The sequence below is a fragment of the Sinocyclocheilus anshuiensis genome, unplaced genomic scaffold (assembly GCF_001515605.1).
Source record: "Sinocyclocheilus anshuiensis isolate Anshui unplaced genomic scaffold, SAMN03320099.WGS_v1.1 scaffold846, whole genome shotgun sequence".
Taxonomy (NCBI): domain Eukaryota; kingdom Metazoa; phylum Chordata; class Actinopteri; order Cypriniformes; family Cyprinidae; genus Sinocyclocheilus; species Sinocyclocheilus anshuiensis.
The window spans coordinates 595,544-614,461 of NW_015540906.1; the positions used below are offsets into that span (position 1 = coordinate 595,544).

General features: G+C 39.5%; 1 protein-coding gene across 1 annotated transcript in view; it reads left to right on the forward strand.

Annotated features, from left to right (window-relative positions):
* LOC107689141 (glutamate receptor 3-like) overlaps positions 1-18,918 on the forward strand; it is a 140,766-nt gene that overhangs the window by 36,385 nt on the left and 85,463 nt on the right. The window contains exon 3 of the mRNA XM_016487054.1: positions 3,173-3,412. Within this exon, the coding sequence (XP_016342540.1) occupies positions 3,173-3,412 (240 nt within the window). The remainder of the gene's footprint in view (positions 1-3,172; positions 3,413-18,918) is intronic.

An 18,918-nucleotide genomic window follows, 5' to 3' on the forward strand; every position in this document is an offset into this window, starting at 1 on the left:
GGATCTAAATATTTATAATTAATTATAACTAGTTATGATTAATTATTCATATTTCCCCATGAGCTGATTCGCTACACTTGAATGCAGGTAAGTTTCATAAAAAAGCAACATTTTGAGCAAAAAGCTGAAAAAATAACCCCCCTAAGGTAAACAGAACAGAACCAACATTAATGATTAACATAGCAGATATCATTAATGTTCTAAGTGATTATTTTATATAACAATATAATTCAGTGGTCTGACTCAACGAGAAATATCCAATGCCGAGTCCTGACTGGAAGAGAGGAGGAGTTGGGGATGGAGGTGGGTGATTAGCTCCTGAGCAAAGCGATAGCTGCTGAATAATGACTGAAAGGACCTTATAAAGGGAATTATGATTTGCGTCGTATTCCTATAGGTAGACGTGGATCAGCTGAGTGTCAGCTAATGCGAGCTTGACTAACGTGACATGCCAGAACTAACGCTATGCTCCATTAATTGTGCACTTGTAGTATACTTCAAATGTTAAAAGTATACTTTTTTTTATCATGTACTTAGAGAGAATATGGGCCTAATATGAATTAAATAAAAGGTCAATTAAGTGTACTTAGCTGAATAATGACTGAAAGGACCCTATAAAGGGAATTATGATTGGTGTTGTATTCCTATAGGTAGTCGTGGATCAGCTGATGCGAGCTTGACTAACATGACCTGCCAGAACTAACGCTACGCTCCATCTGGATCATATTCAGTACGATGATCAAAGCAAAGATGCAGTAGATGCTTCCATCAGCACCCTCAAAGCTTCACAGTCCTTTATCACTTCCTGGATCGACATTTCACTCATTATGCAGTTTTCATTTATATGCGGCTTATTGTTGATGATCGCATTATTTTTCATATGCATATGCTTACATATGAGATTGCTCATTTCTGCTTCTTCCTCGCCTGTGTTTTTGATCGGGACATTCTAGACTCATTCAGGAGATGCGCAATATAGCATCCCCAAGCGTATAACAGTGAGAACACGGAAACCTGGAAAATTCTGTGTTTTGCAGGGAAAGAGTTCAGATTTATAGTCATAATCAGTCATTTGTCAAGTAAATTAAGAAACGAGGCATGCATGTGAAACCCTTTTTTTTATAGTGTAGCGTAGTCTTGCAGTAAACCAGTTGCATTAATGTTGCCCTTTTTCAAAAACATATTGTTCAATATTGTCCATCTTGTTATTTTGTGCTTTTTCACCAATTAAATTGGAATGAATGGACTTAAGAGTAGTTCAAGGCTGCTTATTTAAGTAGTATAATTTATGTAATACTTGGATAATGATGCTTTTGGAAAAGCAGCACTACTTGTGTGCACGTTGTGCTTTGGAAAACCCAAACTTAGTCTGTCTATCAAGTGATACTGAGAGTTATGGTTTGAGAAGAGAGTTATTCAGGAAAAGAAAGGTGCCAGGCCTGAAACAAGTAAGCTTAGGGAAACATCCAGATGGTTGGGGTAGACAGGCCAACACAAACAGGCTTTAGTTGGAGTTGAGAGACGACTGCATGCAGAGGCATCTGACATAATTTATGTATTTGGTTTGAGTTTGTTCAAAGCCTGTCCTAATAAGTCCAGGACAACTGATGGAAGGGAAGCAGCCAGCTCCTATCCCTCAGGAGAAATGCTGTGTAAGAACTGGACCAAATTAAGAGGAAACTGTGGGAAATGTTGAAGACCAACAGAGCCAGTGAGGAGACGGGCAGCTTAACTAGCCCCTACAGAGTATAATTGTCACTCCACTGCAGGCCTGTTATCGCACATATGTGCCAGAGTAATGCAGCTGTATGGATGACCAGCTGTTGAGCAATAGAGAAGACAAGGATTTTGGAATCACCACCCTGGTTAGACTTTTGATTATACGAATAAAATCTGGTCCACTTTGTAGGTTATTCCAACAAAGAACCTTTGATTATAAGGTTATACGATTTATAAGATGTTCCTGTTTAACATCAGCCATCTATATACATACTTTTCATGGATTTTTTTATCACGTCTACTTCCAGTGTGGCACATACATATATTGTAGGTCAGGATTTTCTTAATGAGTAGCTAATGTTACTTTTTCATTTTTCTGGAACGACATGAATGCAGTGTCTCTTCTACATTAGCAGGCCCTCTAGAGTAAAAAAAATACTGAGAGAGAGAAAAAAGAGAAACATTCTGACTGAATAATTTTGCACATTGTGGTTGGCTGACATGTCTATGAAGGGTGGGACTTTAGAGAAAGGTTGTGGTTGAAGGGATGAGTGGTCTATTTCAGAGGTTCAGTCTGGTGGGAGTCAGCAAAAGGGCTGAAATTGTTTAAAACACCTATATTTAGAATTAGTTTAATGGGCTTTTTAGAGGTACTTTTGTAACATTACCAATCATACTATTGTTGAAGCAGGGCAGAGGTGTTAATGTTTTGTAGGAGTCCACTTATGTCTACAGTACATGTGGTAACTAGGATTTTTCACAGAATTTCATCAGCCAGTAGTGAATTATGAACATAGAAATGCTAAAAACAATTGCTGGTCAACCAATTTGGATGCTTCTTCTCACAATCTGTTAATTTAGCCACAGATTGCATGATTTGTTTGTGAAAACTGTTGTTATAATGAGCATTTTAAATATCTTTTAAGAGTTAGCATCTATATTAATATACAAATTGGTATTACTTCTTCTTGCATACAAAACTAACCATGTTGTTGCCCCCGGCTAAATACTGTAACACTCAGATGAGCAGAGGTTCTCTGCAAACCGTTACATTTCTGTGTCAGTAATTGGATGTTATCGGTTCATAGAGATGTGCATAATTATGCTTCATTTGCTTCAAGTGTTTTGGGAGAATAAGGAACAGCCAATCAGACGTGAAGTTTTGTGTTTTGTTTAAGGCAAGAGTGTGTTGATGGGTTCTCACTGTCAGACGCAACACAGCACTTTCATCTGCTGGAAATAATGCAATTATTTCTCCGCTTATATTCATGCAGTCAAAACAAATTTCCATGTTTGTACAGATTTTCCTATTATTGCAATTATTCACATGCCCACATCATTGGATTCCATTTGGTAGGATTGGTTTAGAATTGTGCAGTTGTTTTTTTGGACACTTTTTACTGTTTACTGTGTCATAAACAAACTAAGCAAACTTGTCTTGCTCTGCTTCCAGTTTGTTCGCAGTTCTCCAGAGGGGTGTACGCCATCTTCGGCTTCTATGACAAGAAGTCCATGAACACGCTGACCTCCTTCTGCGGGGCCCTCCACACCTCCTTCGTCACACCCAGTTACCCCATCGACTCAGACGTGCAGTTTGTCATCCAGATGCGCCCTCCACTGAAGGGCGCCATCCTGAGTCTCCTGTCTCACTACAAGTGGGACAAGTTTGTCTACCTCTATGACACAGACAGAGGTAAGTCCTCTTAGTTACATGTGGAGCACCAAGCGAAATGGTCGGCCTACATGAGTTAAAGAGTTAGTGCTGATTTGAATTGTTTTTGCTGGGTTTGTAGCACATAAGGAGCAGTGCATGATGGAGGATGGATGCCCCATTTGAGTCCTTGGGGTCTGAGTTACATGTGGAGCACCAAGCGAAATGGTCGGCCTACATGAGTTAAAGAGTTAGTGCTGATTTGAATTGTTTTTGCTGGGTTTGTAGCACATAAGGAGCAGTGCATGATGGAGGATGGATGCCCCATTTGAGTCCTTGGGGTCTGGATAGAGCGCCTGCAGTACTGGTGCAAAGGTCCAGATATCTCTGGATAGATACATGATGAATTTAGAACTGATGTGCCCCAGTTCTGAGCGGCATAGACAAATTTGGGGCCCTAAAATACTTTACTTATTAAATAGCTCACCTTATTTTCCTAATACAGTTTATCTGCATTAGAACTGAACAGGGATATCGATTTGAAACAGTTCATAAAAACACATTTAGCTATTTTAAAGCAATGGCTCGCCCAAATATGAAAACTGTGTCTTCATTTACTCACCCACAAGTCGATCTTTCCTTCATGGAAGACAAAAAAAGACATGTTCTGAAAAAGGTGCACGTTGCTCTTTCCCATAAAATGAAAGTATAAAATGACCTGTGTCTCATGAGATATTACAAGGTGGCAATTTTGTATGAATTTATACAATGTGAATTGTACAAAAACATACGATTTTCTGAAAAAAAGAAAGCATGAAGGTGCACCCCTATCCCCACCCCTAAACATAACCATCACTGGGTGTAAGCAAATGAGATTTGTATGAATTGATGCAAATTGGACAACAATTCACCAAAATGTAAATTAGTTTCAGATTGCCATGAAATTGTGTTCAAGTTACAAAAAAAGAAAGAATAATTAAAAAAATAATTAAAAAAATAATAATAATAAATAAAATAACAACTCGCACCCTTATATAGTCCACGTTTTCTGAAGGCATACAATTGGTTTATGCCAGTAACAGACAAAAACAAATTGATTATTCATTAAAAATGAATTCATGTTGCACCAGTTTGGAAATGCAACTGAGAATTGAGAGAAACAGAAAGATTATCAGTGACTAATGAGTTAAATATCATTTTGCCGACACTATGTGCTAATCAGACACAATGTGATTCCAGTGAATCTCAAATGACAGCCAATCAGAAGAGCGCGTTGGTGGGCTTTCTCTGCAAGCACACTGCTTTCTCACACTCACAGTGAAATGGGAATTTACATTAATTAATAAAAATTAAACCATTTGAATGTTTTTCAAAATACTTATTCAGTGACTGATACAGTCTTTGTCATAAAATATACTTATTTGTTTGAATAAAATTTGCTTCAAAGTTGTTTTCAAGATCTGAGGTAAATTATCTATCATGGATAAATAAAAAAAAAATTAATGCACAATTACAGACAAACTCAAATTAAACCATTTTAATATTATACAAAACAATAATTTCATCACTGAAATAGAAACCATCTTTTGTTGCTCGTCAGGTATCACTGACATGACTGGTTAAAGCAAACACTCTGATTAACAAATCTCGTGTCACAGTGCTGCATCACATCTGGTTAGGACACAGTGTTAGAACATAGAGTCATATGACAACACTATACAATACTAAGTTTGGTGTCCCATACTTGGAATTTGTGCTCTGCATTTAACCCATCCAAGTGCACACACACACACACACACAGCAGTGAGTAGTGAACAAACACACACCCCCGGAGCAGTGGGCAGCCAATGCTGCGGCACCCAGGGAGCAGTTGGGGGTGCAGTGCCTTGCTCAAGGGTCTCACCTCAGTCGTGGTATTGAGGGTGGAGAGAGCGCTGGATATTCACTCCCCCCACCTACAATCCCTGCCGGACCTGAGACTCGAACCCACGACCTTCGGGTTACAAACCCGACTCTCTATCCATTAGGCCACGACTGCCCCAATATTATTATTATAATAATTATTCTTATCATTCTTGAGGTTTATAAAACAGTTAAAATGTTTGAAAAAAAAGCAGTGTGAATATCCCACCAAACATCTCCTTTTGTATTGTACTGAAGAAAGAAATCCATAGGGGTTTGAAACAGCGCTGGGGTGAGTAAATAATGACATCATTTGAATTTCATGCAAGTAAATGGACAATATGAGGAGTGGCAGTAAAACAATAGGATCCTAAAATGTCTTTGTTACCTAATTAAAATTCAGGGCCATAACAGTGCCGATGCCTCATCACCCCCATCCCCCGAGCGCACCTGTTCTTGGGCCATGGTTTGTGTTTATGCTTGTGTTCATGAAGAGGTCACAATCTCCGTTTGACCCAGAAGACACCTGGCCAATGATTCAGCTCTTCCCGTACTTTATAGATGGCACTGCAGTCAACTCCTCTGCGGCAGTCACAACATCTGTGCTGTGGTCGACGCCGCACCGCCGTTCTACCATTCGCCTTTCTGCACCGTGTCCTATTTACCCATTCATTAACTTGCAAGGAAATCATCATTTCCCATCGCTCATCTCAGACGGATTGAGCAATTAATTAAACTCAAGTGCTTTCTGTTGAGGAAATCTGAGATGAGTCAAAGCGTCTCATGGCGGCACACAAGCTTAAGGCGGTAACACTGGCATTTCGGGTCCCATTAAAGCCCGCTAGCATCCTGCGGTTGAGTTCACAATGGTTTTTCCCGCAAAACGCATCGCTAATTAGATGAGACACAGAGCTAGATCAGAGAGCTCAATGATCCCGCCCCCCCCTCCTTCCCATCCCAATGTGTCCTTCATAGCAGCTTCCGCCTGAATTTGTTTCACTGCGATTTAAAGGTCATTTCCTGTAAGTTGCCAAGGAGCTTCTCAGTTCAGTAAGAGACAATACAAAGAGCAGTTTTAGCATATCTCTCAAACTCCAGGACATGTAACCAAGGACATTATGTAAATTGATTGGCATTTTAATCAAATTGCATTAACATACATGATATGATGTAGGGCTGTCACAATACCAGATTTTCTATATACACAATTATAGTCACCAAAGAATCTGCAATAACGCCAATTATTGTGGTATCTATACAAATTCCATCTTTAACTTTGTTTATTTTGTCTTTTTTGCTCAATTAATCACATTCAAACTAGGTGTGTGTTCCACTTCACTTTTAGGCATACACTCGTGAACTTTCCCTCAAGGGAATTCCTGCTATTTTCAAGTGCGTTTGACATTGTGAAGTGGATGAGAGAAGTTTACATGGACAGACCCTCAACCCCTTGATTTTGACTGAGGGAGCGAGTCTACTTCATATGTACATTTCAGCAGCTCCATATACTACAGTGCAACACGACTGTCACATCACAGCAGATCATGTTTAATTTACCACCACCCCACACGACTCTACTGCATGATATTATTAGAGATTTTGAGATTTAACTGCACAATTGCTACCTTATGCTGACTGTTTATTACACAGTCATAGTTTATAGTATTAGGGCCCTATCATACACCCGGCGCAATGCGGCGGAAGTGTTTTTGCTAGTTTCAGCCCGACGCAGTTCTCATTTTCCCGTCCTGCACCGCGTTGTTTAAATAGCAAATGCATTTGCGTCCATTTGTGCGCCCATGGGCGTGCTGGTCTAAAAAAGAGGTGTGTTCAGGCGCATTGTTGGCGCGTTGTTATTTTGAGGAACTGAAAATAGACTGCGCCATAGACCAACTCAAACCTGGTCTAAAGTCTGGCGCAATATTTTTTCTTTGTTATTTAAAGAGCGCGTTAGTAAAATGCGCCTATAGGCGGGTGCACAACACGCGTACACTTTGCTTATTACACACAGGGATGCGCAGCAGCACACAAACATTTTTAAATATGAAAAATTACATTCCGCCATGTAAATAGCAATCCCGCCATGGCGCGAGCGCAACAAGGGAATGGGAGAGAGACTCTGATTGGTTTATTGCACGTTACGCCCAAAAAACACCCATTACTCATTAAGAGAATAGGGACAACCCGTTCAGACCATGCCCCCGGGTGCACCGACTGTTTTTCCGTCATTAAACTAGCAAAAGTGGATTCGGACACGCCCTGAGTGCACCTGCGCCGTGCGCTTTAGACCATGCGCTTAGATCGTTAAAATAGGGCCCATAATATTTTATTTGTTTATTTATTTTTAATATAGTTTTTCCAACAGCCAAATCATACCCACATTATAGGCATATAGAATGGTGCATAAAACAAATTCATGAGGGGAAAAATGTAAAGAAGGATTCACCTCCATAGCATATTCCAAGTGATCAAGGGCTTAGGATGTTCCAGTTCAACCGATTGCAAGGGTTTGCCAGTAGTGGGTCTTATGCCGAGTTCACATTGCACGATTTTCAAACTCGTCGGATCGCCGTTGTTTTCACACTGCGTGACTATCTGGGGTAGCATTCAGCTGCTGCTGTGTTCACATTGCACGATGAATCGGCGACAGGGGGTTTCACACTGCCGAGTGAAAAATCGGGCTAATATCATGCAGTGTGAACTCGGCATTATGCAACGCAATCAATGGCGTATATCCGAGTCAATGAGACAGCTAAGTTAGAGAGGGCAGGGCTTTAAAAAGTATGTGGAACACACCCTTTTAGTGTATAGAAGCAGAGAGAGATAGATTTTGTAGCCATAACTGTACAAAAGTGTACAAAAACAACTACTGTTGATCGGCACTTCCTGCAGAATGGGATATCTAACACCCTGTCTTTTTACAGAATCCATAAAACTCCCACACAGGGGAGCCGCGATAGTAGATACATACTGCGTCTTCTTCATTTATTCTGATGTGTGGCAAACAGCATTGAGGTCTGATACCGCCTCCTACTGTGTTGGAGTGTCAACCAGATACTACAATTACTGCTGCTTGATTATTTACGACATAATAACAATTAAGCACATAACAATGTTTGCTTAAGAAAGACCTTGATTATTTGCAATGTTGCAATATATTGCGACACCCCTAAAATGATGTACAGTATAATTTATAATAGCAATTGCAATTAATCACATAACAATATTTGCTGAAAAAAGACCCAAAATGAAGATTACAAGAAATTGCATTATTATGAGAAAGAAGTAAAGTTTTGAATTGATAGACAGGCATCTGTCAAGTTTAGGTAATAGGGCCTACTTCAGGGTTGGATTTATCCAATGGCTTATGAATGAATTTGTATAGGGTTCAGGGACATGATTTAAAGCATTTATGTTTTAAATAATGAACTTAATAATGAAAACTAAATGAATGAGTCATAATGACAGCCTAAATTATTACTAATTACAGCAGGCACCTGCATCTAATGCAAGACAGCCAAACTCATAACATAGCAATTAAGTTGCATTAAAACACTATAGCTTCTTGCTCAGATTATTGGCTTAGATTTAAACTAAGCCTCATGCCCAGCCAGCATCCCTCCCTTAAAGGCAGCAGTGAAATGTAATCCTTATTACTGGAACCCCAGGAGAGGATTAAGAGAGTTTATTAAAGCACTTCATCAGGAACCTCGAGTCAAGTTGACACTTGGCACGTCACATGGACACATACATCAAATGACATGACCCTGACGCGACATGGATGGCTACGCCACTGAGATGCTGGCCACTGAGAAATTTTGGCATGGGTCGCTGTCTAATTCCATCTGAAGGATTCTTTTTTTCATTAGCTGTTTTAAGTACAGGTTTTTGTTTAGTTCCAAGATCAGCTACCAGCCAAGTAAGAAATGCTTCTGGATCAGTAGGGTAAGGTTAAGGCTGGGGCCTGTCATATTCCTCTGATTGTCGGTGTTAGTTTAGAATTGCGACTGAATGTTGGATAGATTTAGTACTCTGTTTGTTTGACAGGAACATAACAAAAGATGTTGGTCCAGGAATACATCCTGAGATGTTTTCTTTGAAGAGGCAGGAAGGCAGTGCCTCCTAAAAAGAAAAGAATCAGCTGTACAAAAACAAAACAACACTTATATTGCAAAACATGAGATTAGATCAACTCAGGCTTATTGGAAATATGTGCTTGTGGTGACGTTTCTGCAACACTGATATTACGATATTACTGTTAACGAAAGCAAAACCTGACAGTTGCAACATTGAGCTACCGAGGAAACCTGTGTTGGAAAACCCATTCATATGAAGCTGTAAATGTGACGCTAATGTTCAAAAGTTTCAGTTTTCAAAAAGTCATAACATAATGTTGGGAGAAAATTAGGCTTTCCTAATCAAAACTCTGGCCCTGTAAATCAAAATTTGTGTGAAAGGATTCAGAGTTGTACTGCCTCTAGTGTCTATTTCAACTGGAAATTGCAGAAATTCTCACATAATGTATGTTTTTTTGAGTTTTGCAGAAATGCAGGTAGAGGCACGTATTTACAATAAACCTACGTAGGATTAGATAGTATGAGCACTTGAAGTGTGAAGTGAATGTGAGGGCGAACAACCTGATACAAGTGAGAAGTCATGTGACAGGAGGCAGTGCCTATATATGTTTGGCTCATTCGGCTCTGGAATATTGGTTCATTGGCCCTGTCAATGTGATAATGCTCATACTTGGTCTGAAAATCATTCTGAATGGGTCAAACTGATGGAAATGGAAAGACTAATTACAAAGTAAACAACTCACCCACTCAGATATCACCGCTTTCACTCAAATTCAACTTAAAATGACTTGAAATTATGATCTGTAAGTGAGCTGTTTTTAGCTAATAAACAGCCATGTTAAATTAAAGCTGCACCTTTGTCAAGCCTGCGATCATCATGACACCTGCAGCATTTGCGCATTTGCAGAGCATTTGATTTAATGATCCAAAAAGATGGTGACTATTAATAAGAATATCCAAAGAACAGAAGAATGCTTTTGTATGTATATATATTTTTTTGTTTGTTTGTTTGTTTGTTTGTTTTTTTGTTTGTTTTTTGGCAATATTTTAGTGCCTTTTCCAAAGTATTTGGTTTCACAAACAGACAAACAAGAAAAACAAATAAATAAATAAAAAATATAAATAAATAAATAAATATTAATTAATTAATTAATTAATTAATTAATTAATTAATTAATTAGTTTTAAAAATGCCAATTCTCTAAATCCACTTAGCTTTCACTATGAATCTACTAGGAGTAAATATGTGTTACTGCTACAGGACCATTTCTAGGATAATAGCAAACCCCTGTCTGCCTCCCGGCACACATCAACTCAATAAAAGCAATTATTTGTCCCATGCAAAGGACAGGTAGTGAGAATATGACACGTGAGAGAAAATAAAAAAGCATCTTGCAAATCAAACTTTATTATACAGTTCTTCGTTCTACAGTTTTCTCTTTCAGGTCAGTTACTGTTACTGTTTAAAGTCATGTTTACAAAGGTACAAAACTGAAACAATGTGTGCAACTAATTACTGTTTGCCAGGTTAGAAAGATAAAATGTTTGAAATAAAAAAACAAAAAAATCAAGTTCTGTTTCAGGCACTTAGTAGTAGGTAACTAGTTACCTATGAGTAGAATGGCATATACTGCTTTGTTTGAGTTATGTCAGTTAAATCATTCATTCATTCAGTTTCAGGTCTATGTATTTCCTTTAAAAATCACCTCATTAAAAATGAGACTAAAAATCTCATTAAACCAAAACAAACTGGCAGGCTGCTTTGCATGTCAGTCAGACACTCTTCCTGTCTAAGTTGCCAGCTTTTGGATGATATATAATAGGATTTTATGACAAGAGTGTGTTTGGGTAAGCATTCTCACCTGCATCTGCATACTTGTGCAGACCATGTTTTGGCCTTCAGATGAAACAAATCAAACAACACTAGAAGTCTTCTTTATTCCTGCAGACTTTAAGTTTCTCCTTGACATAAGTTGAGGTGTGAATATATTTATCTGCTGTATGCATGCAAGTAAAAGAGAAGAAGCTGTGTGTGTGGAAGCAGTGGGGAAGAAGTGAGATGGATTTTGCCCTTTCTGAAGTGGCGGTCAGGTATGGGCAGATAATTGCCGGGCTTGTGCAGCAGAGACGGATGATTACAGGGTTTACTGTCTCTCGCAGGCACAATCAACCTTACCTCATGTCCCTGATTCAGCACACTCACTGCCACTTGATTTATGGGGTTCGGTGGCTCTCTCTCTCCCTCACTCAGGCTTCATCGTGGCCACTATATTTCTTGAATTCTCTCTCTTATATGCGTTCTTCCTTGTTTCCATCTCGTGTGTATATACACTATATTTTCCTTTCTCTCGCCACCTCCATGTTTCTTTATGTTATGTTTTGTATGCTGTCTGTTGTCTTCCACTCACATAACTCTGGTGCAAATGTACATACATCTCTGCTGGACACAGGGTCATGCACATTAGTTTTTAATTCCAATTTAAATCCAGATTTGAAATTCATGGACATTCATGGTGATGTTCGCGTACACATCATATAAATTCATACCAAATCTACAATTTGTGCAATACTTATGAATTCTCATGAAATTGGGTTCTATGCCTCCACTTTCAAAATATGTTACATTTCTTTACATTTAATTCTATAAATTCCTCTTCCTGTCATTTTATGCTGTGAGGCATGGCCAATTCAATTCAAATTCAATTCCATCTCATGAACTGTGAATCCCAAGAAAAGACTGTCTTCTAGAAACAGAAGAGGAGAAAAAAGCAGGGAAAAACAATGATGAATACAAATAATAAAATGCAAATTGTCTTGAATCAGAAGAGTCACTCAATAGTCTGAATCTGTGTCTCATCATAATATAATATAATATAATATAATATAATATAATATAATATATACTGGTCAAATAATATTAGAATTTTTGAATAATAATCATAATTAATAACCTTAAATGTTTCTGGAGTAATGATGGTGAAAATTTTGACATCTTAAAGGAACACTCCACTATTTTTGAAAATAGGCTCATTTTCCAACTCCCCTAGCGTTAAATAGATCATTGAATCTGATTAGAGCGTTAGCATCTCGCTGAAATGACCAAAGAGTTTCTATATTTTTCCTATTTAAAACCTGACTATTCTGTAGTTACATCGTGTACTAAGACCGACAGAAAATGAAAAGTTGCGATTTTCTAGGCCGATATGGCTAGGAACTATACTCTCATTCCTTGGAAAATGAGCCTATTTTCAAAAATAGTGGAGTGTTCCTTATATTATGTTACATTTAAAAATGCTTTTAAATAGACAACGGTTATTTTAAGTTACTGCTTCTACTGTATTCTCTTAAAAAGAAAGTTTTCAAAAGGGCAATGTCATTAAAGAACCATTTTTGTTTCTCCAAAAAAACTTCAAGTAAACAATTCTTATTTTATTTATTTATTTATTTTCTTACTGAGAATATTTGAATAATCTGAAGAGTCTTTTATCCGCCATAAAGAACTTTTGTGCAATGGAAAGATTCCGTGGATGTTTAAGGTTCCTCACGGTGCCAATAAATAATCTTTATTTTTATGAATGTGATTTTGATCAAGTACAGCCTTTTTGAGCATAAGGAATTATTTCAAAAACATTTTAAAAAATCATACCGCAGTGTAATATAATATATTTTAAATGGGTTTGATGCATCTTTTGCATCTGCAGTGCCGTTGCACACCCCTCAATAAATGAGTAGCTGTGCCCTTGGTTATAGTAAATGTGAAAGATATGCATACATTTAAAATCTAGATTTGGGTGATATGTAACATCCGTCATTATTTCATGTGATTGTTTTCTCACTTGTAATGAATTTACACTACCCTTCGCATAAACAACTCCCATAATGTCTATGTTATGAGGCTGTGTGGTGTTTGCGAGCGATACAGCTGGCATGAGAACATCTTCAGTGTAATGACTGCAATCCATTACTAAATGTGTGTATATGTGTGTGTGTGTGGGGGGGTGATGTGCAATAGAAAACACTAATCTGCATAATGCACACATACACAACTACTGAGCACTGCCTCAACTGTCAATACAAGGCTTGTTCAATGAAAAAACTAATTTATCATTTTTCATTTGCAGCAGCTATGGAGAAATAAGATTTCACTGGCCCGTGCTAAAGCGTGCCCACACCGATTAACTGGTTAACAAATGACTGATACAGCCAGAACCAAATGTGAAATGTCCTGATAAACAGATCATTCACTGAGCTGGGATCAGGATCTGTGTTTGCTTGGAAAGTAATGAATTATAATGTTTACATACTAAATATTCTAGAACGTAAACAGTATGTGTTTAGAAATGAATGGATGTAGCACAGAGAGTTTAGATTTGTTTTAAAGGAATAGTCTGACTGGAAATTTAAACCTGTCATCGTTTATTCATCCTCACGTCGTTTCAAACCTGTATGACTTCCATTCTTCTATAGAACATAAAAGGAGAAATTTTGGATGACATCTCTTCTTCTCATGCAGTTCCAATGAATGGAGACTGGAGCTTTCAAGCTTCAAAAAATGCAAATGCAAGATAAAAATATCATAATAGTAGTCTGAATGACTAGTGCACAAACTAAAATTTAAGTTGTTGCCACTCCATTAGGCTGTTAACTACTGTAGGCAGAACATAACAACTTGTATCATGTGTGGAAATCTTAAGGACCACATTTCTTACAGAATAATTATGGATTTGTACAGTCAAAAGTGGCCAAAGTTTGACAAAGTTCAGCTGTTTTGTTTTGGAACGACATGATGGTAACAATTTTTTTTTTTTTTTGGTGAACTATCCCTTTAACACTACTATTTAAATGTAAATTCTGGTCAGGCAGAATGAAAATGGCCAGCATTTTTCTCAGAAGCCTCGTGCGATGAACCGTTACCAAGCCCAAGACAACAGCGCTCAATATTGCATGGCAGGACTTGTAAGTGAAGATGGTTTGTGATGTGTGTCACGCTAAATCCAGCAATATCCTTCTTTTATTGACTAAAAGCTTTTCATTAGGGTAAATAAAACAGAGAAGCCAAGTCCTCCCACCGTGAGAGCTTTTTCCTCCCACTGCAGCACAATTAAAATCCATATTTCACGGTTGGTAAAGAAAAACATCACAAATGTTGAACAACAAATCATTATTTTGAATAAAAACATTTAGGATGCACAGAGGAGAAAGACATCAAGCAGACTATTTTTCTTTGGTTTTGTCCCACTGGCAAGATTCTTGAATTCATTTTTGTTTTTACCAGGGGCATGATACTCTCGTACTCTCATGGTACAAGCAATATAACAGCATATGATGCATTTTATATGTGCATGGTAATTAAAGCCCAGTTGCCCCCAAATTGGTGTGTCCTTCAAATGACCCAACCACCCGTGAACATTCAACATGCCACAAATCAATATGCATGCGATGCCTGAGTCTCTGTGTAATCAATGACCTGACAATATCAGAGCTTTATTCATTCACATGAGGAACAACAACAGTGTCAGAGCTGAACTGCAGTGAGTTTTTTAAAGAGATTTTGGGGGGTGGGTTTGTCACCTGACCCTTATGGGACACAATTTTTCACATATTTTTGTCTGGTAAATGTCTGCACCCCATCCCCTATCCCAAAATGACATGTTCAGAGGTGTGGGGCCTCATTTATAAAACGTTTGCTGTGCTAAAATCCACGGCAACATTTACAGTATGTACAAAAACGGCCTTTGATGTGGAAAGGTCCTTAGCATCATGTCAGGGTCTAAGCAGACGTATGCACTTCTTGTGTCAGAGAGTCGCAGTGCTGCAGATATTTGGAAATTTAAGCAATTCTCGCCATTCTCAAGGGTTTGGACTGGTGTTCTTTTTAACACGTTCTCACTCCCAACACATATTGATACTTGGTCAGGTCTTTTTGACACTCAAGGTACACCTTTAGTGTAATTTCTTAACGCTTAGGGTACCCTTTTAACATTACTTTCAAACGTGCAAGGCCCTCTAGTGCTTTCAGTTGTTTGCCTTAATTGAATGGTTTGCATGCATTTGTAAAAATATAAATCATTTTATATAAATTTATACTTTCATTGGAGCACCTAACCCCACCCCTACCCCTGTCACGGTACGCTGTTGAGGAAGCACGCAGGAGGCACGAGTAAACGAGAACGGTCTTTAATCAAGGAACCATAGGAGATAATCCACAATAGGAGCTTGAGCCAACACACGTAGAGAACGAGTAGACCTGACAAACACAAACTGAACAGACTAGGACTTTTAAACACAGGGCAATCAGGGGAACACAGGTGACATCAATGGAACATAATCAAACTAACGAGGACAGGAACATTACCAAATAAGGAAACACAGGAAGGACTACGGGGGCAAAACAGGTCCAAAAGTCTGACATTTTGCCCCCTCCCGGAAGGTGCGTCCTCGCACCGTAACGACAACAAAGGGAGGCATAAGTGGGAGCTTGGGAGGAGGTTTAGGAGGAGGATGGACATCCGGGAGGGGGCCGGCAGACAGAGACCAGGGAGGCGACGAAGGAGGGAGGAGACAGGAGGGGCCCGGAGCAGGAGGAGCACAGCAGGACCGAGGCCACAGCCATGATGGCGACCCATGGTGGAGCCGAAGGAGGGAGGAGCAGGAGCCAACTCTAGGCTGAACACGGGAGCAGGATGGCGCTCTGGAGGAGCGGACACTTGAGGGCACTTTCGAGGCGCGGGCACTGGAGGGTGCTCTGGACTGGAGCCCTCTCCTCTTTGGTGTGGCACATTTGTCGCGCCATACTCAGCTCACCCTCAGCCGCGGTGCAGGGGGCGGAGCTCCTCTCCGTGCTCACACCGTCCGTTGCTTTCTCCCTCGTGGGAGACCCATTTCTCGCCAGAGACCACTCCACGAAGTCGACGAAATCCTCTCGAGAACCATCTTCGGACGACGTCCGGGTAGCTGGTGGTGCTTGCTAGCAGCTGGAATAGTCTTGCATGGTCCTCAAGAGATCTATCCCCCTGCTTCAGCAGGAGGAGGAGGAATTCCGGGCGGGTGAAGGGATCCATAAGGGGAAACAATGAGAAAAAACAATGAGAAAAAACGGAAACAAAAACAGAGGGTAGACACACGGAGGTAACTGTATTCAGTCGGGTCTTCTGGCAGTAAACACAACGGAAAAAACACTGAGAGAAAAACGAGAAAACAAACGGAGGGGAAAACACGGAGGTAACTGTGTTGGTCAGGTCTTCTGTCACGTTACACTGTTGAGGAAGCACGCAGGAGGCATGAGTAAACGAGAACTGTTTTTAGGAACCATAGGAGATAATCCACAATAGGCGCTTGAGCCAACACACGTAGAGAACGAGTAGACCTGACAAACACAATCTGAACAGACTAGGACTTTTAAACCCAGGGCAATCAGGGGAACACAGGTGACATCAATGGGACATAATCAAACTAAATGAGGACAGGAACATGACCAAATAAGGAAACACAGGAAGGACTATGGGGACAAAACAGGCCCAAAAGTCTGACAACCCCTACCCTAAACCTACCCATTTCTGAACATTATAAAACACATAACAGGCAAATAAAAGTACAGTTACAGGTATTTATTGCAAAAACTGACCATAAAAAGCAGTATAAAAGTATTACAAGCAAGCCGTGTGCATTCCAAGTCTTCTGAAGCCATACGATATCTTTAAGCAAAGAAGAGAGTAAAACATTAGGTTTTAATCACTGAAAATGATCCCGCTCTCTTAATGCTCTCACATCTCATTCAAAAAGATACTCCCGTACTTTAGCAATCAGACAAATGGTAGGTTTAGGGGCAGGGGTTGGGTTAAGTGCTCATAAATGTGTAAATAGTGTAATGTAAATAAAATTGTTGTGACTGTTTACATTGAAAAATCACACCCCAACATATATGCAATAATGGCAATATTTGCCTTTGGCGTCGGCATATTGACATCAAAGGTTTCTTATTTAAAGCAACGGAGGACCCTGCACGTCGAAAAATGATGCTAAAGGGGTACCCTGTGCGTCAAAAAGTGACGCCAAAGGGTCCTGACCAAGTGTCAATATGTGACGAGTTGGGAGTGAGAATGTGTTGGCCAGAGCCACAGTGTGTTACATTTTGAGGTAATTAATCAATTGCTTGCTGAGTTGTATGTAATAGAAGTATTTTTATCCTCCAACAACTGAAACACTTTGGGCCAGATTTACTAAACAGGGCAAATTAGTGTGATACTGCAAACCCATAAAAGTTTTGCAGGTGATTTAAAAACAATAACATGGCCAGATCATTTCCATAATGAAGATACAATCTACCAAGAGCAGTGCAAACAAGCAGAACCAATGATGAGCTGGAAATTAAGTGTCCCCAACTAAGCAAGCCAGAGGTGAGGCGACAGCGGCAAGGAACCAAAACTTGCCGATGACAGAATGGAGAAAAAACCTTGGGAGAAACCAGGCTCAGTCGGGGGGCCAGTTCTCCTCTGACCAGACAAAACCGAGTCAGATTGTGCAGAGGACTGGTTCCTGTGGTCTTGTCCCGGTGGCCGTCTAGGAGACAAGGTCTTCACTGGGGATCTGTCTCTAGGGCTCATCTAGTTGTACTGATCGCCGCTGACATTCAGGGCTGTAGAGGTCCTCTCTAGGTGCTGATCCACCATCTGGGCTGGCTACGGACTGGATCCGGGTGACTGCAGTGACCATCTGATCTGGATACAGACTGGATCTGGTGGCTACGGTGACCTCGGAATAAGAAAGAAACAGCATAATATTAGCGTAGATGCCATTCTTCTAACGATGTAACAAGTACAACGGGTGTTATGGAAAGTGTTCCCGGTTCTGGTTGTCCTAATTAATGCAGCCAAAAAATCCTTTAACAGATTTGAATATTAGAAATGTGTTAGTGTGTTATGTGTAAGCCAGGTTAAAGAGATGGGTCTTTAATCTAGATTTAAACTGACAGAGTGTGTCTGTCTCCCGAACAATGTTAGGTAGGTTATAACAGAGTTTGGACGCTAAAAAGGAGAAGGATCTGCCGCCGGCAGTTGATTTTGATATTCTAGGTATTATCAAATTGCCAGAGTTTTGAGAACACAGTGGACGTGGAGGACTATAATGCAATAAGAGCTCGTTCAAATACTGAGGTGCTAAACCATTCAGGGCTTTATAAGTAATAAGCAAGATTTTAAAATCTATACAATGTTTAATAGGGAGCCAGTGCAGTGTTGACAAGTGAATTAGGGGGCATTTACAAGGCAGAGATCTGAAACAATTCGGTACAATTTCAAGATCATTTGCGATTTATACATTTCTGAAAAAAATCTGAAAAAGAGGCATACACATGTTTTTTTTTTGTGTGTGTGTGTGTGTGTGTGTGCATACGTTCGTTCTCTGAATAACAGGTACACACATTTGAGAAATGAGCATAAGCTGTTCCTACGCATTTTTTTTTTTATATAAAGTGAAAGTGAAAAGTGAAGTGAAGTGAAGTGAAGTGAAGTGAAAGTGACGTGTGGCCAAGTATGGTGACCCATACTTGGAATTAGTGCTCTGCATTTATCCC